This window comes from Haliaeetus albicilla, chromosome 7 (assembly GCF_947461875.1).
Source record: "Haliaeetus albicilla chromosome 7, bHalAlb1.1, whole genome shotgun sequence".
In the NCBI taxonomy this organism is placed as follows: Eukaryota; Metazoa; Chordata; class Aves; order Accipitriformes; family Accipitridae; genus Haliaeetus; species Haliaeetus albicilla.
This window is the reverse complement of record NC_091489.1, coordinates 17,702,374-17,725,781: the sequence shown is the minus strand read 5'-3', so window position 1 is coordinate 17,725,781 and position 23,408 is coordinate 17,702,374. Positions and strand designations below refer to the sequence as shown.

Here is a 23,408-nt window from a genome sequence, read left to right as displayed (position 1 = left end):
TGCTGACTCCAGTTTTGCATAAAGGCCAGTGTAGGTGGTATTTACTAAAAAGCTCTGTTCACCACATTTCTTTCTGTAACAAGGGTATGCTGTGTTCTCCTTCTGGAGTGTTTTAAAGAAGTACATCTTCTGTACTTTTCTAGATGACACCATAGTGGAGGATTAGAAATACATAAAACCTGGCATGTTATTCCTCCTTTGCACATGAGTCTGCATAATTATAAAGGATTAAGAGTAGGAGATCCATCAGTTATCACCATGGCAGTTCATACCTGACTAAATACTGTCTTGCACCCTCCAGAAGGTGTTAGCTGTCTCTCAGGATAACTAACAGCTTCTGCAACTTTGGTGAAACCATGCAAAACTGATTAGCTCAAAGTAAACTTGACTCATGAGAATTTGGAAGCAATGTATAGAAACACTATTAATATGCCTTACTATGAGTCAGCTTCAGGGACAGAAAACCAGTAGTGACAGACTCGGAGAGCTGTCTGGCTGGGATGCCGAGACAAAGAATACAAGTGCTTTCATTGGCTTCAATGACCTTAAAATTTCCTAGAGGGTTCAGAAGAGACCAAATGAGAAAGTCAACATTAAAATAGCCAAAAAGAACAAAAATTTAATAATAGTGGGCTTGTTATCTGTGGTTCTGTCCTTTGAGGACCTTGTAACCGGTGGAAAATAACTGGATCTAAACAAAGCAATTCTATAGTTTAAGAAGGCAACAAGTAGGAATAAAGCATGACAGAAAAGCCAATCAAAACTAGACAGTTTTGCCTTACCTAGAAACTTGCTATCCCTCAGCAGAGACTCTAGACTCTTTTTACTACCTCCTCTACTCACTCCCAAAATGGGAGACACATCTACACATGCAGAGGTCCAGCATCTCTACTCCCCCAAATCACTAGCTAATGAGCTCAAAAACTAATCACAGCTAAGGAGCTACTGCATTGTCCCTGAAGTATCAGGAGACTGATGGCTTTCTGAAGCTGTAAAACCCTTTCCTGCCGCTGTGCAGTAACCCCACAGGAGAGAGTTGGGGTTGTTTAGCCTGGAGAAGAGATAGGAGAGCTTACTGCAACCTTTCAGTATATAAAGTGGGCTTATAAGAAAGATGGAGGGAGACTTTTTACCAGGCCCTGTAGTGACAGGACAAGGGGCAATGGTTTTAAACTGAAAGAAAGTAGGTTTAGATTGGATACAAGAAATTTTTTTAAATGAGAGTGGTGAGACACTGGAAGAGGTTGCCCAGAGAAGCTGCGGATGCCCCATCCCTGGAAGTGTTCAAGGCCAGGTTGGACGGGGCTTTGAGCAACCTGATCTAGTGAAAGATGTCCCTGCCCATGGGAGGGGGGTTGGAACTAGATGATCTTTAAAGGTCCCTTCTGACCCAAACCATTCTATGATTCTATACACAGAGAATAAGTCTCTTTACAGTACTCCAAATTACGGAGCAGCCTTCATGCACTTTTCATGATGCCTTTGAACAAAGGCAGGCTGGCAAAGGAGTTCACACTTACAGCCCACAAAATTGGAGAAAAACTAAGAAAAGAGACAAATAGATTTAAGCTACAATAAAGCTAGCCTGCTTTGCTGCTTTGTCCTCCTAGACTGCTCTGTGAGCTGAGGTGGTCTTCAGATCAACTCTAACCTCTCTGATTTGCTTAAATTACACAGGATAAGCTACAGAACAGCCAGAATGCAGAAATCCCACAACACCACAGCCCCAGCTTAACACCAATCTCTCTGACTCTGTGCCTTGGAAAAAAGTCCCAAGCCCTGTCCCCTGATATCACCTTCATCTCAGGGACACTGTCCCTGGGAATCAGCCCTGGGCTATCACTACACTGTCTGCAGAAGGAAGATCCTTGCCCGATGCGCATACCGCTCTTGGCACAGGGAGCAAGCTAATCACAGTATTCTAATGACAGCTCTCAGGCCTGTGCCCTGCCCCATTTTTATTCACAGCACATATGTAGCCACAGGGTCCTGAACAGACGTAAGGCTCCTGTCAGCCTTTTACCCTTTTGGAACCTCACACAGTAAAATTAATGCTACCAATACACTACTCTGCTATTCATCTTTTAATCATGCCTCCATTAAGGTCTAAGAAATTACCCACCACTAAGCTATTCAGCTAAACACAGTAAAACAAAGCTTTCCCCATCTCCCCTTCTTTGCCAGCAACATCAGCTTATGTCTGGGAATCTCTTCTTTCAATCCCAAACCTCTTTTTTCACACTGTTTTCCCTCAACCCAGACTGCCAATGTTTTTAAATATATTGATAACTACATTGGACAAGTTTTTGATGGAAGTGATAACTGCACTACTTCCACTCATGCTTTCACTTAGACATTTTGTCAGATTGAAAATGCTATTCCAAAGAACAAAACAAAAGCATTACATATCCAAATAGTACCTCATATGGCAGAAACCTAACATTGCCAGCCACAGGAAAAATGCTTCTACTTATTTGCCAGTCACTGAAAGTCTGATTATTATTATTATGGATATATTAAAGCAAAAAATCAGTCCATTTACTTCTAAATTTAAACTTTAAAAAGTCAGTGTGGTTTCTTTTCTGGTATGTAAATGTCAATAAGCCATAATCGTTCCTGTTGAAAATAGATACTTAACATGAAAACAGCTGTATCAACCACAACCCTACCTAAATGAACTTAAATTTAAGGGTAGAAATTGCTTAAATCTCTTCAGTTAGGATGGATGCTGCTACTGGAACAAGTAATTTTTATTAAAAGCAAAATTAATATCAACTTTCTCCATTTGTAAAAACTGCAGATACTAAGTTATTTGGTAATTGTTCATTCATTGCAAGGAAAATAACATTTTTAGCTGACAAGAATTTACTGACAAATTCTTTTAGTTCCTAAACAATTCATTTTTATTATCAAGCAAATCTCACAAAAGAACGCAAGAAGTTGCATTCCTGGTTTACTACACCCACCCACCCCCCAAAAAAAAGAAAAAAAAAAAAAACAACAAAAAGCTAAATCAAACAAACCAAACAGAAGAAAAATCCTGCTATCAACACAACATGGAATTTTCTATGGTAGGTGGATTTGTGAGGCCATGGCACAAGAGAGTATTTTTTAAAATTAAACTGGTTTTGCTGAGAAAACTGTGAAAATATCACAACTTTAATGAAATAGATCAAATTGAAACACCCAGACATTCCTTAAAGCTAGAAGGCATTTTCCCTTAAAACAATCAAGACTAATCCATTAATCCCTGTAGCCTTACCTTTACAAAACTGCAGCTCACTACCATTTCCAATTCTGTAACTATATTAAAAATACTGTTCCTTTTACATTTCCAGTGAAACCATTTTTATGCATGTAGCACTTGACGTACCAGACTAACACCAATCACAACAAAAATACATCAGATAGTCCAGTCAAATCCACCTGGCAGCATCATCAGGAAGCACATTATGGGGTTACAACCTTTGAAAGGAGCTAAACAGTATTCAAGGTATTTATGTTTCTTCTGTCCAGAACATCAAGAGCAACATGGAAAAAAAATACTAAAGCCATGAAATGACCAGTCGCTCCTTAAGTGTAAGCTCAAACAAGTCAGGAAGCTGAGTTTTAAAATGCTGGCAGTGCATCCTCAAGATTCCCTAAAGTCAGCTGCCCTGCCAGTACTACCTGCAGAGGCTCCCTGCTCTCAGGATTTCCCTGCATATCTGGAGTAGGGGACAGGCCAAACTCCAGTCTTATTTCTTGAAACAGGAGGCCAACAATTCTTACCAAAAAAAGTAATTAATGGAAGGTAATTTTCCTTTGATTTCATGTGCAGTAGAGTAGCAGAAAGCACATTATATTCAGCTGAGAGCTGCAAAGTGCATGATGAATGGGGCCAGCACTAAGGCCAATAAAAAGCAAGCCAAAAATTGGAAAACTTTTTCCTGTGAAGTGATTAAGGCTCCAGGTCTGGATCTTACACTTCACTGTACCAACAACCACATCAGCTGCAGACTATTTACCAGGCCCCCCACCTTGGAAAACAAAAATATTTTCTTTTTTTTTTTCTTTAACTTTTACAATTAGTTTAAGATACAATACTGCTTCATATTAGCCTTTCTAAACTTTACACATAGATGAAAGTGATTTAGGAACATAAGAACTGCAGTTGAAGATCACAACTTTAGAAGTGTCCCTCATTTCCTTGGGATGCAAACTGGAATGTTTTTTAAAAACCTTTGAAATAATTTTAGAGCAAGAAGTGAAGTGTTCCTTACTGGTCATGCTTTCTACAGCAACACATCTGTAACATGAAAAAGCAAGACCCACCTACAGTACTAATGAGGGAGGGGAAAAAAAAAAATCTTTCAAAGCTTATGAACAAAATTTTGGTCTCACATAGATGGGTATAAATGTTCATGCATTGTGACCAAGATCATTTTTTTTGCCCCATTACAGCTATAAATCACAACTGTCTGTAAAAAACACTTCTGACGAAATGTAAGAAATGTTTTGCTCACAGCGATATGTGCTGAATGCCCTTTTATCAGGTTGCACAATGGAGGCAGAGGATGGGGAGTATTTGGCATAGAAACAAGACAAAAATAACTTCCATCCATTTTTTCAAAAGCTCTTGTGAAACCAACTGCCTTAATCCAAGCTGAACGGGAAACGCAGTTCTGGTACGTCACACTCGACAATAATAAGCTGCAGTTTCTGTATTTAACCTGTCTACATGACTCAAGGCAATTGTTTCCCCTGCAGTTTATGGGATGACTTCAGTGTTGCCTATTATGAGCTGCAGTGAAAAGGAGGCAATATGCAATTCTTATTTTGTCCTTCTTAATTGTAAATATTTCACTCAAGACTGCCTTTTCCTTTTAAAAATGAGTTTGCTCCAGCTTTTGCTCATTCTCCATTCCAACCCAGCCATGCCATTGCCTTACGTTCCCTCAGCCTGTTCCAAAGCCACTCCACACATACCTCCACTTCACTGTATAGTCCACTGAAAAACAATTTGCAAGGTTTTTTTGCCTCTTGTCTGCCTTCAAAATTAGCAACAGAACACAGCAGAGGAGCAGATTCTAACCACCTAGCTGAAAATCTCTGAGGAAATCTATAGCAGAATTATGAAAAGAACCAAGATTTTCCAAACTACAGTTTTCGTATCAAAGTTACTCTTTCTCCCTCTTCTAAATACAATTACATTATTATGAAATGTTCAAAAGGAATAGAAAACAGGTACTTAGTTGTCCTTTTTGCTTTTGAAACCTCTTCCTTTCAATTACACATTGTATATGTGCAAGAGCAAGAGTATATACACAGTCAAATGAATTCAGAATGCCTCCTCAAATACAACAGCTGTATTAAACTCAACAACCTATGTGGTGATAGTGCAGAAATACTACCTTATATATGCACCCCTTCCTGACATCACAATGTCTAAACCAAACACTGCAAAGCCAGCTCTTTTAACACTTTGCTTAAGATGTATTTGCCACTGCTACATCTTCTTTGGCAGAAAAATCTTAGCTGAGATACAGCTCAGAAACACTGTACAATTCATGCTGCTGCCATCCATCTCACAAAAGAAAGCAGCAGAATTTAGGGAGTCATGTTAACAGACATAAGTACATAAAAGTGAATGTTATTACTGGTGGGAAACATTAACTTTGTGAGTCAGTTTCACATACTTCATCTACTTTCTTGTGAAAAGCATGATCTACTTTGGCAGGCATACAATGTGATTTATTTGGATCGCTAAGTAGCGATATTTACAGATTAATTAAAGTGCTCAGAGACATCTTTCATGTCTTGAAAAAAGGTCTCCCCTTCTGCTCTACAAATATACTCTTTAAATATCCCAATGGAATGTACTTTCACAAATATTTTCAGTTAATTTAGTACTTATGGTCTGCAGGTTTCCAGTAGTAACAAAAAAATACTGATACTCCTGAAAAAAGCCCACGTGATCATTGATGCTCAGTGAAGAGTTGGCCAATTATACTCTTGTTTGCAGCTGCTAAAATACATTATTAAAAAAAAAAGAAAAAAATTACATTGCATTCCTTTCTATTGTTAATCTTTAACATAAGCAACAGCTAAAGTGATGGAACTTGCTTCTATGCAGGATGGAAGAGATACCTGAGATTGTGAAAAAAATCTGGGCTACATCTTGAATGGTGAGATAGCAGACATGCAATCATCTTTGCTTTTTTAAAGATGTTCAGCAGCAGAAAACGTTTGTTTACCTTTGCTTACCATTACAGCATGACCCCCCGACTTTTCACTCAATCACAGTCAGAAGTTTGCCTCCAGTAGTTAACTTTTTTATCCAATTACCAATAAAATTTAACAATCCCTTCCAAAGGAAGTCCTGTACCAGGACTTGTAATTTAATGGTAGAACAAGACAGAGGTGCAGTGACAAAGCTCAGAGAGGAAAAACCTCACACTTCAAGGGCACCAAAGTTAAAGTAGGTGGTGTTCAAAAAGAAATAAGAACATGGGAAACACAGAAATAAAAGGATAAAAGAGAAAAAATAAGGCTGAGAATATTTCACACCCCATTTGAAATCATTCATCTTTTAATATGAAGACTAAAACTGGATATATTTAGTTCCCACCACATACAAGAAATTACTCTCATCTGTAGCTTCAAGAGCTTGAATTCAATAGCTACATTCCTTTACCATTACAGCAGGATTCATTAGACTCCTATGAAGAAAAACAGGTCCAAGTACCAAGAAAAACTAATCACAAGCCTTCCCTTTTTAATTACACTAACAAACTGATATTAATCTCCGTAGAAGTGCCTAATTAACTCCACAGGAAACAAAACAAACAAAAAGCCCACATTAATTTTAAAAGACTAGATGTGCCGACAGTTTTAAATTATGACACAGAAATCTTTCAGATTGCAGTTGCCTCTTCAGATCAATCTCAAGTCATATTACTCAAGCCATGAAGTGGTAAGCAAGCTATAAAAAGATATGCTTATATCTACTGGTCTAAATACACCAGTGCTCACACCACCACTGACTTTGGTAGATTCCTTGACCAAGCATCAAGTTATATGGAAAACAGTCCTGTCATTCCTCCAGGTCAAAATTAAGGCTTACTGTAAGAAGACCATGGGAACAAGGCATATAGTGCTTTTTGTTTTCATGCATCTTTTTCATCAGTGAATTTGAAGTCTGCTGTGTAAGGTACTATTACCCTCATATCAACAACTGCAGTTCTCTTCCTAAAACATGCTATTTCCATTAACATTCCTGCAGGCAGTGTAATAGCAAGTCCTTTGCTAAATCAAGATTCCCAAACTGTACAGAAATTTACAGCAATGATGATAAATATTCCTTACTATACTAGTTGAAGTTAAAGGCCTCTTTATGCAAATCCTTATCCATGTGAATTACCCAATTAAAGGCAATTGGGTATTATAGCAAGGACTGGCAATCTGTAGTACTGCAGTCTCAGATGACCATGATTAATCAGTGTTTAAACGTGATCCTTCAAAACAAAGCAAGAAATCATAACTTGCCTTGGACAAACATAACGGGGAAAAATGGCAATTATCTTCAGGCAGCTAAGAATGTTAGAGAAAACAAAAGCGATAAAAAATCTGAAATTCTTACGACTATTCTGTAGTGATATGCTTTTGGCACAGGACAGAAAAAGAAATAGATCTTTTCCGGACTGTACATAACAAGGTGCAATTAGCTTTCACAAGTTAAGGAATTGGACAACTTTAGTCACATGTTGTCTTTTAGCATTGTCTGAGCATTTTATAATCTCGGTGATACAGATGGTCACTTACCCCATTTAAGCTGAAGCTCTCCTAAGCAGCCATAAGCATCCATGAGTTTTTCATATTGCCCTTTAATTGCATCCTTTTCTTCTGGAGCTGAGAAACAAAACAAAAGGCAGCAAACCTTAGTTTTCCAGTCTTTATAAAATTTTCAGATTGCTATTGCCTACACCAATGCTTCCCAGTTGATTTTTCTCAGTAAACAAAACTACAGTACAAAGGTATGGTTAAAATGCTGTAAGAACACAGTGATAAAAAAGTAATGGGACAGAAATGCATAGCCTCTCCACACACCACCCTAGAAGAAGGAAGGGCACTCACTACCTTTCCAAACAACGTGATTGTTAGTAATGTTCTTATTCTACAGTACAGATGCCACATCAGTTTCAGAATAAGTAAAGGAATATACAGGCACATGTAAACTTCACACCTTTCTAAAGTAAGAACAAAAATAATAATTTGTCTGGCCATAAGCTAAAATATATTAAATCTTTTCTCAATGTGCAAAAAAGAGATGGTTTCTGCTTCCAGATTCTCACAGTCTCATTTCAGACAGAATTGTAATTTTTTTATGCAAGATAACATAATTTGATGTAGACACAACATCAGATGTTGATTTCAAGAGGAATTAAACTTATATTTTAGTGAAGTAAGAATTAGCTGATTAAAAATAAAGGGTCAGATGCTGATGTTAGATTTGTATATTTCTGCAAGAACTGACTTCAATGGGCATAAACTGAGCATTTAGATATTAAGCCAGAACATGGCCCAAACTTGTTACTGGCTACTTTAAAGTAAAACCAAAGTACTTCCTGAATGAGTAAGTCTGTGTTTTGCACAAATTTCCCAATGAGGAGTAAGGTTGGCCTAATGAATGGGGAAAACAGGCTTTCACCCTCAAATGTCCATTTACTTCTCGAACCACAGATAAACAGCAATGTGGTACTTTTAGAGGTTAGCTAATACTTTACAATCTTATGCTTCTAATAAACTTCAGCAGTTAAAAAAATCTGAAACCTCCGGGCATATAAAGGACAAAGAGAGCTGCCTGCAATGTATGATAGAACAGAAAAGAATGAAACAGACTTCTCTTTATAAACCTCAAGAGGCAAGTAGCTCAGTGAGAAGGACGGTAAACAAATAAATACCCCACATATCACTGACATTTTGAGGTGAAAGGAAGGATAATTCCACTCACAAAATTCCTTAGCAGAGGCAACCCCCAAAGGAAATCAAAATACATTTGTCTCAATTTTTGCACCCATGACAAATAAGGAAGGCTTGTTAATTTTTTCTTGATTTAATTTTTACTATCAGACTTTCACAACTTATTCACTCTGCTTTCTTAGAAACACTGAGTGAACGAGGAGAAACTAGCAAAACGTTGATGCCACACACACCAGTGAAACAGGACATAAGCAACAGAAAGAGGACAGATAACCTCTGGACAGTAACAATATAAATATGCAGTAACAGCACCTCTTCAGAGCTGAGACTCTGGAAGCTCAGTTCTCTGGCACTTCGAAAAAACTTCAGCAAAAACAGTTTAGATAGACTATAAATATGTTATGCTTTTTTAAAAAGACTCCCTGTGAAGCCTTCCTTATGTATTTAAAAAAAGAGAGGTTAAAAAAGTGATGTTTCACTTCCCATGGCATCTTCACTAAGTAGAAAAGAACAGCAACAACATACTGACTTTTTTCTTAATTCTGTTCTCTGCCTTAAAAGCTTATCCTTGTTCCCTTTAAAATAAAAAGGAAAAACCATAAACAAAATTCTTGCTCCAAATATTCCACCTTTAGGAAGAAATAAAGAATGACAGAAACAGCAAGAGATTTAGATGTCAGACTGATGCAGGAACTCACAAACTTGCAGGCTAGGCACTCCCTGAAAGCATTTAAAAGACACCTTGAAAGCATGGTGGTACTCTTCAAAACAGAATTACGGGTTGGGAAGCTGGCTGTTAAAATGTCTGGTAAGAGTATGATCCAAAAGAAAGGAATTTATTTCAGTGTGGAAATGAACAACACAGAACTCACACCACTAATAGCAAGAAACACCTGACACTGGCACATACAGAAGCCACTGAAGTTTCCCAGGTCAAGCCAGCGGCATCACACGCACATCAGCTCCTGGCACGGGACTTTTCCAAACACACAGACAAATAGCTGTGTTTTGCCAGTAATGGTACAGAAATACCCCGTCACTCTGGGCAGGCCATTTGACAGAACATTTGCCTGCACAGTAGCATCAGTCAGGGCATCAGTACCAGCAGAGCTGCCTGGAAGGGAGAAGCAGGCTCTGAACACAAAGTTCCAGGAGGACTCTGGGCTGCATTGCCACTCTTTTTGGCTGGCTAACAACTTGCCAATAACTACTATCACATGGCAGATTCTATTATTTATCACAGAGTTCGTTTTGCTCCCTGAAGCAATTTAGACTCGGAAATCAAAAAAGTGACAAAGTGCTCTTTCCTTGACGTTTCCATGAACTCTCGAAAGATAGAGCACGCTCTAAGACCTCACCTGTGGATAGTCCAAGAGTGAAGGAACATGCCAAAGACACAGCTATGCCTGGATGTTTACCTATACTCTGCTTACATGTAAGATCCTTCCTTTTTCAAGCCAGACAGCTCGACATACATACAAATACACATATATAGTTAATGCACAATACTGCTACAGAAGTTGATGAAACTCACAAAAAGGTTTTCTACTTAGGGAACAAGTGAAGTTTGCAAATATATAGTGCATTTGTTTACTACTTAATAATAGCTACAGGTACTAAAGAGTACACATAGTAATTGCCAAACTCCACTAAAGCTTTCCATTAATATTTTTAGTAATCTTTCCTTCCACTAAGCATATAATTGCGTATCCACCCCTCTAATAATTACCACAACTGTGCTGTGTTCATAACAGCTTTACAGACCTGCACACTCTCTGCATTCCCCAAGCACTTTTCTTAATATCAATTATGTAAAAGCTCCTGATGTAAATTATATATAAGGTTGGCATGTTAGCTCAAAATTTTAACCCTTGCAAAACAAGAGGCACACAATAATTCAATGAAACTAAGCTACAATAGACTCAACTAAAAGTGATCTTTTTCCATGTGTAAAATATTTCAGAAGCAAAGGAAAACACCATGAAAAGACCTGTAAGTACATATACCACACGGCCTAATCAAGCGTGATTTCCTGCTTGTAAAAGCTGCAAATTCGATTTAACAGCTAGTAGGAACTGGCCAGACATAACACAGTTTCCTTTATTCAACCCTTCCTTAGGGCCGATCCCCCAGACTTCAGCAGGAACCAACATATCCCTCAAACATATGGTGTCCAGAAAGGTCAGTGACTGGAGGGAGAGGGCAGAAAGGTACCACAGTTCAAATTTGAACATTCAAGAGCTCTTGAAGAAAAGAGTCTGGGACCAGGTTACAGATTCTGGCTCTCCCCTCTTCCTTAAGCCTGATTCTGGAAATATTTAGATATCTGCTTAGCTGTAGGTACCACTATACATGTATATTCTGAAGCATTTCTAAGTCCTTATAGAAACATAGGTTTGATGTGATGGGGTCTCAGTAGCTTGTTTAATTTATTTCTGTCATTTAGCATTTTGGGGAAAGAGGTGTGAATTTTCCCCAGAAAGAGCAAATCTATATCAAACCCACATTTCATACAAAAAAGAACGAAAAACAGGTGAGAAAAATATGTGTATATATATACACTGCCATCAGCATCTTACCTAGAAATATGCCTAATGTCTGGTATTATATGAGTTTAGATAATTAACTTGCCTCCAAATTCTGATTTCTGTCATCCTCAGACAGGTCTAAAGTACTTTGTTGCATTTTCATTTATTTTCATTATCTTTCATCACTAAAATCTTCCTGTTCACATTCAATCTGAGCTATACAGGCATTATGCAAGTCATACTGTATTCTGAAATACCATATAGGTCAAGAAATACAGTGTTGGCAAGAGGTCTGTGGTCAGAGTTAGAGTTAAGAGAGTGTGGAAATTCAAAACATTAAGCAATATATTTACCAATTTTCTAGAAAGTGGTATTTCTGGTTGAAAACACAACAAACAAATCAAGATAGGGGCATTTTGGAAAGATGGCTTCCTGTATTAGATTGAAAACATTCTGTTTCTAGGGAGGGATTATGCTTTCGTAGCTCCATGTATATATATTAATATTTTCATTTGCAACCAAAGAAGAATGGACTCATGAACCCACCAGGTTTCTACTGGCCAGCACTATGGTCTGCAGGCAGTCAAGAACATAAAGATAAAAGAGAAGTCCCTAAGACATTTCTCTGGAGCTTGTCCATTATCTTTATGCGGTTCCCGTCATATATTACACATATTAACATAGAAACTTGTAGTCATTACAGACATAAACCACCAAGCAGAAGTTACACCTTACAACCACTAACAGTTCCCTAATATACGTAAAAAGTCTTATAGTCTACACTGTACATTTATACCACTACACCTTCCCTCTTCTGTGTACTCAATTTCCATTTCAACAGCAGCAAAGGATCTGTAATGCACACTTGTTCCTATAACAGTGAATTTCAGCCTGAGAAACCATAGTTTGCAAGTGCCCATTGCCAGCGTAACCAAGAAAAGCAAGGCTTCTGCTATGTAGATTCCGCTACAAGTTTTGTAAGAATCCACAAATAGAAAAAGTTCAAACACCACTAAATTACAGAAAACTTCATAAAAATTTGTAATTGGACTATTTGATTTTTTTATTAATTTAAACAATAAGGTTTAGGAATACAGAGGCAATAGGGAGATTAGCTATATAAACATCCTGGCATAAGAGTCAAAAAAGTCATGCTGTAGGGCTCATTGTTTTGGATAGTGTATGTGCTCAGAAATACATTCACAATATGTTTACAGAAGTATTGGTGTTTGATTTCCATATCCTACTCAGCGGCATATTCATCCACCTAAATACAAAACTAAAGCTAATTGTAAAAAGTGAATGTACATATAGCACAGAAACTGCATTCTGTACAAAAAAAGATACGTAGGTAAATAATTGCCACTTTCTGGTTTTGCATCCCTCTCTCTGCAAGGCTATATCCTGATTTCACTCAGCCGCATCAGAAAACCACACACATACCTACAACTGAAGCCATAGAGGAGGCACAGAGCTGCCCTGAGGAGTGCACACACACCTTACTTAACTCTATATAAGTTTGTCTCTAGTAAAGGCTTACTTCCCAGATCTGTGGGTGAAAGTCTGGAGGAAAAACTTCTGCCATATTTGCAAAAACATGCACTGTATCAGCTTTGAATTTCAATATTTCCAAAACACCATGGTAATTTAGGATCCGCTGTAACAGGTGGTGTAACATCCTTTAATAAAAGCAATTGCAGAATCAAAGTGTTTACAAAAAAAAAAAAAAATTATGTGCACCCTTTGGCTCTGCCCTTGCAAAAACCATATTTTTATGCTGAATTTCAATAGCAGAGCACTCTTGTTGACATCATTTCACTGAGATTACCTGCTATAATAAAGTTAAATAACTATATTTTCAGCACTATAACCTTAGTTTAGTTCATTGACTGCCTTGACAGCAGTTCAGAGCTGCCTTGTGCAGTTCACTTCATCTATAAAGCATCAAAACTGTAATGTGTTAAAAGTAGGAACAGCATTTGTATCTACACTCCCTCTTGTATAAACAGAAACTTCTAAATCAATGACAATTTTTCTTCATCCTTGATAACTCTAAGTTTCTTCCATAGAATCTAATTATTGATGTTCTAGTTCAGAGAATTCCTGGAAGAATTGTTTCAAGCTGTCACCCATCCTTCTGGAGAGGACTGAAGCTTCAGGGTTGCCAGTGGCGAAAAAAAGCCTTTTGCCAAATGTGCTGTTTGAATTCAAAACAGTGAGTTTTACCCTCCACCCTACAGTGACATCATGAGAAGAGGAAGAAAAACTCCCATCTTCAAAAATACTATTTAATTTATGATATAACAGAAAATTGTTCCTATACAGATTAAGTTAAGGCGTTTGGGGCTATGTAGCTAGGTTGCCTGCTGTGATTTTTGATTCCTCAGTTTTTCCAAAAGGTTCTTAGGTTAGGTTTCCATTACAGCCTGACTATGCTCATTTTATAAATTGCTAACATCTCAGACAATTAGAGATCTCCACAATACTTTCTTACTACCAATATCAAATGTGTAAATAATTTTCAAGTTAGAAGTATTAAATAAGTAAATAAGGAAATTCTGAAATATAACCAATTTACAACTAAAATTGTCATCACGTTCTTTATAACGTACTGAGAAAGGAAGAAAGTATAACGTCATCCATTCATAAGACACTATCAAATTTTTGGTTTACATATTTGGAATTACGAGTTTGCCAGAGGTTTATGGCCTGTATAGACAATGTATTTATAGAAGTGTGTGGTTTTTTAGACTTCTTTTTTGTAATGCCACTTCTTCTAGGATGATTCTCACTCCCTTCTGCCACTTGTCAACATTTAAGTTTCTTCTAGTAGAAAAGTATTATAGAAGCAATTGAACTTTATGTCATGCCTGTTCAAGGGTAAAGAGACAGTTGGTAATTATGGAAAAAGAATAATGAACAATGACTAAAATTTGCTCTCAGGCCTCTGTTGTCCATCCATGATTATTCCTCACTACAGCTCTATTGATACGAGGCTGCTATAGCAAAACTGCATAAACTGTTCTACAACTTAAATGCTCCAGGTATACATATCTGCTTTCATTTAGTGTGGAATTTTGCATAAGGCACAGCTGAATAACTCCTCGTCACCACAGGCATGCAATTTTTTAAAAACTTCGTTTTAGAAAAGGAAAATTAGACAGAGAAGCCAAAATTAACACAATTCCAGGGCTAGTATATCTGAAACCACACATAATACAAAGCATTAACCTTCCACTAAAGTGTTCTGTGGTTAGTAACAACCTAAAGGCCAGTCAAACAAAACAGAATTAATGTTGTTTCTGTTACCACCCTGTCTGTGGAGCTTCCTCTTCACAATTCTTGTGAATTTACCATCACAATACCTACTGCTGGTTTTCCCTCCTTTTCTGGTCCTTTGCTGCATAAACAAAAGAAACGAACTAAACTAGCTCAACTAGATAAACTAGCTTTTCCTACAATACAGGAACCAACCCAGGCAGGAAAAAAGAAAACAAATGAAATAAAATGACAAAGCTATTAACATGGAATGGGCTGGATGCCAACACATGCATGATTACAGCTATCTCAAGAGGTAACAGTGGACTTTCAAAAGGCATGGCAAACAGGTTTTACTAGCCACCATACAGATCACTACTTCAAAATTCTTCTAACATGTTTTAAAAGACTATATAAATTCTGTAATCATTTTTAGCTATAACGATTCAAATGGAGGATTGCATCACCGAGGGAGAAAAATCTATTGTAAATTGATGATTCCCTTAATTAGTGAGACTGCAAATAATCTTTCCAACTACTGGTCATACAAATGGCTTGGGGTCACTATATGAATACTGGTCTCCCAATTCTATTCATGCACATTGGCTTTAGGCAGTGGAGCTGCTTTAGATTTGCATCAAAATAACGGAATACAAACCAAAACCCACTAATATCAGTGAAGAGTTTTAATGCAACAGGTTTTTGAATCAGAGAAAGTGAGTAAAATGCTGCTCAGTACTACCAGACTTTTCACTTTGTCAGTTCATTGAAAACTGATACAAAAAACCCTAGAAAAACGTAACATGTTAATGTCCACTATTACCTATGATTTTAACAAGAAACTGAACCCCCCCAGTCTCACACAATATAAAATTCCAATAAAATAAAAAAAAAAAACACAGCGTGGCAATAACAGACCTTTATCATGACAGGTGAAAATTTTTTCATTATCAGAACTATTCTTGTGAAAATCAGCGGCCACCTGAAGACCTTTTTGGCTTTCTTCATTCACAAACTCCCCAATACCTAAAAATTTAGCATTTTAAGTCTGGATGTCTTGCCACCATATATCAGGGAAGATTCAGCTCAGTGGGCCCTGATCCTGAGCTGACATTGTGACTGACATTGTACAAACCACAACAAATATACAGTTCTTACTACAATGAGTTCACAGCTTAAGTCTTCCCCTTTTCCTTTGAGCTGCTTGAATACGGACTCCTACAACACTGCGAACAGTGGCATGATTGCAGGAACACATATTACACGCAAAACAATTTAAGAACACAGCACAAGCACAACGAGTTCCCCTGCATTACTTTTTTGCTCCTTACATTCTCAGTCACCTCATTTTTCTGTGGCTGCCTCAACATTAGCATTGCATTAACTCTCGGGTGGCAAGTATGAAAACACAAGATGAGACAACCTTGAGCACGTTTTTGACTTCCATTGCCCCAGGGGAGACTTGAGCTCCTCCAGCAAGAGCCAGATGCTCAAGTAACTACATACAGTGCAAACCACAAGGGCAGGCATGGCACCACAGCAAGAAGCCAGGTTTTCTTTATGGGGCATGAATCTCAAGTCAGTCATCCAAAACAATCTCTGCTATGAACTGGATGTCTACACTGGTGGTTAGCACCCGATGTAGCTGAACAGAAACCCCTTCAAGAGGTAGAAGGCCCCATCCCTTTAGCTGGACCCTCCTGTGCAGTCAGTAAGGCCCATACAAGACTATAGAGTACAAGTCTTGCACAGCAAAGGTGCCCCGTGCTGAGACCCCACAATCACCAGGCAGGTGGGTGGCCTCTCCTGCTTCTTCCACCCCGACTGCTGGTGAGGAGGCTAAAGGCATCCAGAGAAGAGAAAGAGCCGGTCAGACATGGATCAGGCCTGGTGTCACACAGGGAAAACATGCCGGCCAACCCTCCATGCGCAGCAGGGCACCGGGGTCACCCCAAAACGGCAGCAAGCGGGCAGGCCTGGAGGGCCATGCCGGACGGAGGCCGGGTTTTAAAGTGAGGTGAGCGCGTTCCCGACGGTCAGTGTCCCACTGGGTCCAGGTCTGCTCTCTCCCCTTCCTCTCTCCACGCCACAGGGGAAAGTGCCCCAAACCTCCTGGGCATCGGCCGCTGCCACCGCACCCCAGCCCCCCTTCGCAGGCACCGCACGAGCCCCGCAGGCGCCACAGAGGCACCAGGCGCGTACCCACAGACACGCCACCTCCCCAGGCCACAGCCACCCCCACAGGTACCGCGCGGGAAGCCGCCCGGCCCGGCCCGGCCCGGCCCGGCCCGCCGCGGGGCACTTACTGAGCGCCGCCACCGTGCCGGCCTCCAGCAACAGGCAGTCCTGGCGGGTGCGCGCCTCCAGCAGGGCGCTCGGCGCCGGCTCCTGCTTCCAGAGCAGCCGCAGCCCTTTGCTCAGAGCCATGGGAGCCGCTGGTCGCAGCGAGGAAAGAGCAGGGGCTGCCGGCGAAGGGGGGATGCGACCCCCAGCGCGGGTGGCGAACGAGCCTCCGCCTCCTCAAGCGCACGGAGCGCGGCGCTCGGGGGGCCGCCAGCAGCCCCGCGCCCCCCGCGGGAGCTCCTCCGAGCGCAGGGTCCCTGATCCTGGCAGCCCGCTTCTCCCCGGCGGCGAGGACGCCCAGGGAGGCGGACAAGGAAGACGGCCGTGTCCCCTTTCCGGGAGCCGGTCACCTCAGCGGGCCTCCTAGTGCCTGTGAGGGGGCGCCCAGCGGTGCAGGCAGCCGAGAGTTTGCGGCTGCCGCTTCTCCCCGGCCCCTGCGGCCCCGCGGCACGGCTGCTGCCTCGTCCTCGGGGAGCCCCCGGCTGCGGGTCGGAAGCGACCTTCGCCTTTCCTCTCCGCCTTTCTCTTCCCACGCACGGTCCCGTGTAAACTTTCCAGAGTTAACTTTGTCCCTCTGGCTCCCTGGCTGCGGCGGCTCCTCCTCCGGGACAGGTACAAGCCGCCGGCGGGGCGCCACCACCCGCCCTGCCCGCGGCGTAGGGGAGGCGCGGCGACCGCCCGCAACGGCCGCGCCGCGTTGCCTCGCCCGGCCCGGCCCGGCCCCGCCCGAAGGCGCCGCTCCCCCCCCCCCTCGGCGGCGCGTCCGGGCCGCGGTGGCTGAGGTGAAGCTCGCCGTCGAGCTCCCGGCAGCGCGGCGGGCCCGCCAACGGCCCTTCGCGCGGCCGCGCTGCGTGAGGCGAGGAGGACCGGCGATACGTGAAACGCCTTGAAACGCCGAAATTGCTTTCCCCGCCCGCCTGGCAGGCGGAGGCTGCTGCCCGGCTTTGCCTTGGGAGAGGCCGCGCTCCTTCCCGCTTCCTGTGGGGAGCGGCCGCCCGGGCTCTCCGCGCCGCCCCGGCCTGCCTGAGGCGATTGCCGCCGGCCCAGGGGGGTCGCGCAGCTCCTTGCGCAGGGCGCTGCCCTCGGAGTTCACGGGGTGGTTCGGCCGTGCCTAGAAAGCGCGGTCCCGCGTGTTCTTGTATGAAGCGTTTCGGGTAAAAGGCACAACGCACGTTTTAGGTTGGCTAGTAATTAAAAAGCAGCGTTCCTTCATATAAAAGTGCGCTTTTTTTTTTCTTCCTCTGATATTGCAGGATTTCCATCACAATTCCCTGTTGAGACTGTACAGGTGCTAGTTTTTCCGGAGTTTAGCCATAATGGATTGAGGAGGTAGGCACAGGTACACAAATGTGTTCAGGTGAGAGAAAATTTGCTGTAATTTCTAGCAGAAAGTGTATTCATACACAGGTAAATCAAGCACAATTCTAATCTGTTAATACGGTAGAATTATACTTTACATTTATGTGAAGAGAAAACTGCAAAACTCAAAGTACCCAAACTACCATCTGTTATTACTGTCTAACGTTAACATTGAGGATGTCAGTCATGGCTGCGCTTTGCCAGGTGGCATATAACAGTCCCTGCCCCTGTTGAATGTGATGGAAACAAACTGAAAAGCAGGTACTGCCTTCCTGTCACACACCTTTGTTTGATTTGTTTTATAACCAGTAGTAATTTGAAAAGGAGATTAACTTTAGGTATGTTTATGGTCCCTTCTTAAAATAGATAGCGTTTTGAAAGGATCTGGTAGAGAAAGTGGGATTGGTGTTTGCATAGGGCTTTTTTTTTTTTCTTTTCTTTTCCCTGATCCTAATCTTTGATACAGTATGTAGGGTGAGATAGAGTGCTGGGTAATATGAAAGAAATGACCCAGAAACTGTAGAAATGAAGTCACCAGGATGAAAAATGAGAGAGAGCACACAGCTCAAAATTTGGGGGGTTTTAGAGAATGTAAGAAACAGTGTGATTTAACCATTCTCAATTTTAAACAGAAAAGGGATGCCTTTCTTACAGCTATCCTATGGGAATGGCAGACCAAGAATCCATTTATATCTTTGTCATCTTTCACCATGACATCTTTCCCTAGAGAACAGTGCTTGAGATGAAATACTGCAAGTATCATTTAGACAATCAGAGCTGCCTAAGACAGTTGTATCGCTTATGGTTTTAAAAAGTTGCCCTGGATCATGGACTTATGTATTTAAAAACAACAACAACAACAAAAAAACCTACTCTTTTTTGTTTATCTTTGCCTTTAAGGAATGATTCTTCATAGTCCTCGTTAAACTCCATCATGAGAGTAAACTGTCACTTGGAGGACACTGGTATGTCACTCTATTGCCTGTGCTTGTAATTTTAGTAATCTACCATTAGTAATTTTTGTCATTAGTCCTTTTCACTGCAAATTACAAGAACACAAAATTTAGGATTGTTAATAAAAATCTTACTGTCAGATTTGTTGGGCAAAATACTAGAATAAGGACTGGTGCACCTGGGTTAGTATTTTTTTCAGCAACTCAAATCAATATGAAGAGATGAAGATGTGAGAGGAAAACTCAGGTGAAGGTGGAAAACTGGAAACCTTTAGTAGTGTGTATGACAAAGCACTGCTTCCATAGGTGACTCTGTGAGTGAGTCCTTTTTAATCTGTTACAAACAGATCTTATCAGAGGGCTTTGGCTACAAAACATCCACAGCATGGAAAGATGCATTTTTAAAGGTGTGATGTCATGATTACTGAAAAAGCAGTAAGTCAGTTAATTAGACTTTGTGTCACGGGTCAGTTACCTTAGAAACGCAAGGCTGAGAAGGCAACTATCAGAAAATGGTGAAGAGGAATGGTAAATAAAGCCACACAGTTTACAGACCTCCTTCATACAGAATGACATCCAAAGTGAGGGCTCAGATAGGAACCTTGCTCAAAATATTAGAGGGGATGCAAAGGTTTTGCTTGCCTTATTTTATGGCACTCTTTTCATCTAACCAAACCGATTGTGATTGAATGCATGAAAGTCCATTTTTACAGGAAAATGTTGAGACTGACAGATCATATTTTAGCTGACATTTGGACTTTAGCTGTCTTGCTCTGGAGCATTTGTATGTGAGAATCACGGAAACTGATTAATTCCTGTAGTCATTTGAGGAGTCCCTCAGGGGAGCTCATTCCCTCTTCCTCAGCATCTGTTTTCACCCAGGCCATACACCCTCATTAACTCCTCAGCATTTTTTCATGTCATCTTCCTTTCTCAGTGGATTTTTCCTTTCCTTTAATCTTCTGCCTTGATAGTTCCATCATATTAGTTTCTTTGCCCTTTTTCATGCTCCCATATTTGGTTCTTTATCGCTCTCTCTACCTCTGAGCAGTCACAGATATTTTGCATTGCTTTCTGAATGTTCCCACAGCTGAATAGTGGGAGGTGATCTTCCGCTGCTGCTGCTGCCTTCAGCTGAGAAGAAGCAACAGGTCGGTGGGCTCTCTCTACTATTCTGCATGCACAGAATAGTGGGAGAATTTTGGAGAGTGGAATAGCTCTTGTAAGCAGTAGTGTTCCTTTGCTTTCCTTTTCTTCTTCCAACTTCTTTTCCAACTTCTTTCCAGCTCCTGTCTTTAGAGGAGGGGGAGGGAGATCCTTCTCTCTCCCTGTCAGAAGGGGAGGAATCCTTAAGATCTCATGTTTGCTGACAGCAGAACTATGTGAAATGCAGTTCAAACAAAATCACAGCACTGATATGTTAGAGGGCCGGCCTCCATGGTTGGACGATACAGCCTTCAGCTACTAAATAAAGTTTAGTTCCCGATAACTCACCTGTGGCATAAATTGTGTTGGAGATAATGTCCACACTGTGTTTATACAGATTTTTAAGCACAGTTCTTTTGCTATCATTAGAGATTCAGCTGTTACCTCAGCTGTAGAAGTCACCTCAGTGTAATTTCTGAACTCTTCTGTCTTCTTCCAAGTCATTATTCACTTTGGCTCACATTTCGAATCCCTTCCCCTGCCCAGTCCCTTGATTACCTCTGAAGCATGCTATGCGTTATAATGACTCACACTCCTAGGTCTTCATGGTAATGGATGTTTACAGGGTCTGGATAACTGCCTTAATGAAGAAGAGTCCTGCATGCTGATCTTAGCAGGTGGCATTGTATATTTGTCTGGAGACGCATCAGAAAAGGAACAATAGGGGTGTTACGAAAAAGACTTTAGCAGAACTCGGGAGAGAAGGCTACAATATTGGGCTTAGCTGTCTGCTACCAGTCTGGAAGAGCTGTGTGAACCCAATATCCTAGACCTTGGGGCACAGAATGGGTTAATGTCCCTGTAGTATTACTTGTTTGTCTTTATGTGCTATTGAGTGATCTTTGCAATCTGGGACTCTTGTACAAAATTCTTTGGTGATACATAGTAGAAACAAAAAATACCTGTGTCCAATATTATGCTACTGGAAGCAATGGTAATTTTTTTTAAAGCTCTGAGATTAAATTTAAAAGATTACTTATGACGGATTTCCTGGAGATTTCTGGCCACTTGCACATAGCCTCAGTGGTCACAAATTCCTCAGGAAATGTGTGTGCCCACAAGGTCATTGAAAACAGTTTGGGTTTTGCCTTTTATGAGAAACTTTTGACTTCAGTAAGTAAAGAAGAAATAGGGGAAATACCTCAGCATAGCTTTTCCTGCACATGACTCTCAAAACAACTAGTAACTGCTGCTAATATGCAAAACCTTTTATTGTTTTCACATTTTCTAGTTAATATTATAATAACGTTTAAGGCTGAAATTTGCCACAGAGAAGCATTTGCAACATTTGTAGGCTAAAGTGCTCAAAATGTTGCTCTGAAAGTAGCTGTGGGTTTTTAATGTCACCTCTTACGCTCAGTGAAATTGAGAGAAGAGCTTTCTATTCTAGTTGCTTACTACACTTGTCTTGACTGTGTAAAGAACTTTATGTGCAAAAAAGACATCTGGTACTTTGTTACAGAGAGATTCTGATATACTTCGAGCTAGGTCACTGTTTTGCAACAATGTCAACAGCAATTCCTTAAAAATAACTCTGGGGAGCATAAGAAGCACAAGTGATAAATTAGTATGCTTTATTTGTGTGTTTAGATTTTGACAAAGAACATTTGACCTCGCCATGAATGTAAAAGGAGTGATGCAGAGACATTTTCTCTGCTTAAGCCACTGACAGTATTTTCAACTTTCCACTCCTGTTTACAACCTTGCCCGACGAGCTCCGCTTATTCCTTGCCCTTGGGAGCTGTGATCCTTACAACAGGGAAAAGAAACTTAATACTAATATTTCTGTGTCAGTATTACCCTTTAATCAATTATTTGGAAGGAAGAGGGGTGGGTATTCTGGCTTCAGCTGGAATAAAGTTAATTTTCTTCCTAGTAGCTGGTATAGTGCTGTGGTTTGGATTTAGGATGAGAACAATGTTGATAACACACTGATGTTTTAGTTGTTGCTAAGCAGTGTTTATGCTAAGTCAAGGACTTTTCAGCTTCTCCTACTGCCCTGCCAGCAGAGGCTGGGAGTACACAAGAGGCTGGGAGGGGACACAGCAAGGACAACTGACCCAAATGGTTTAGTGGGCATGGATGATGGTTGGACTCGATGATCTTGAAGGTCTTTTCCAAACTAAATGATTCTGTGATTCTATGAAATGAGCCAAAGGGGTATTCCATACCATGTAATGTCATGCCCAGTATATAAACTGGGGGGAGCTGGCTGGTGGACACTGCAGCTCGGGGATTGGCTGGGCATTGGTCAGTGGGTGGTGTGGTGAGCAATTGTATTGTGCATCACTTGTTTTGTAAAACATGACTTGTACTTTTTTTTTCCCAATTCTCTCCCCCATCCCACTGTGGGGGAGGGAGTGAGTGAGCAGCTCTGTGGTACTTAATTGCCAGCTGGGGTTAGACCACAACAGTGGGTTAACAAAGCAGACCTGAGCTTCCAGTTCAGCAGGATACTAAAATATATGCCTAACTTTATCAGTAGCCTAAATCTCACAGCTCCTTGCTTGGGTGAGACTTCTCCAGTGAATAAACAGTGGAGGTTCAGCTGCTAAAGGTGGTTGGACTGGAAGCCAACTGGCTTTAGGTTCAGGTTTAGTCAGGGCCTATCTGGCTGCAGGCTGTAGCTCCAGATTGGCAGAAGATTGAACTGTGAATTCAGGCTCTGAATGTGTACCAGAAGTGGCTGAGATGCTCTGGTGGAGTGCTATTTTATAAATGCTGCTAATGAAAAACTGCTTTTGAAGCGTTGTTGGGAGGTCAGTAGAATTTCTCACCTCCTCTTCCACTTATATTCTAA

At 40.9% G+C, this 23,408-nt stretch overlaps 1 protein-coding gene across 3 annotated transcripts in view; it reads right to left on the bottom strand.

The window, feature by feature from the left end:
- The window catches only part of SYNJ2 (synaptojanin 2), a 69,261-nt gene extending 51,446 nt beyond the window's left edge, over positions 1-17,815 (bottom strand). The window contains exons 1-2 of one of the 3 annotated variants that reach the window (XM_069787097.1): positions 17,054-17,815; positions 7,804-7,890 (exon numbers count right to left, since the gene is read on the bottom strand). In XM_069787097.1, coding sequence (XP_069643198.1) covers positions 7,804-7,890; positions 17,054-17,174 — 208 coding nt within the window. In that variant the 5' untranslated portion in view covers positions 17,175-17,815. The remainder of the gene's footprint in view (positions 1-7,803; positions 7,891-17,053) is intronic. The other 2 variants (XM_069787098.1, XM_069787100.1) reach the window with 2 other exon arrangements.
- Between the last annotated feature and the right edge of the window lie 5,593 nt (positions 17,816-23,408).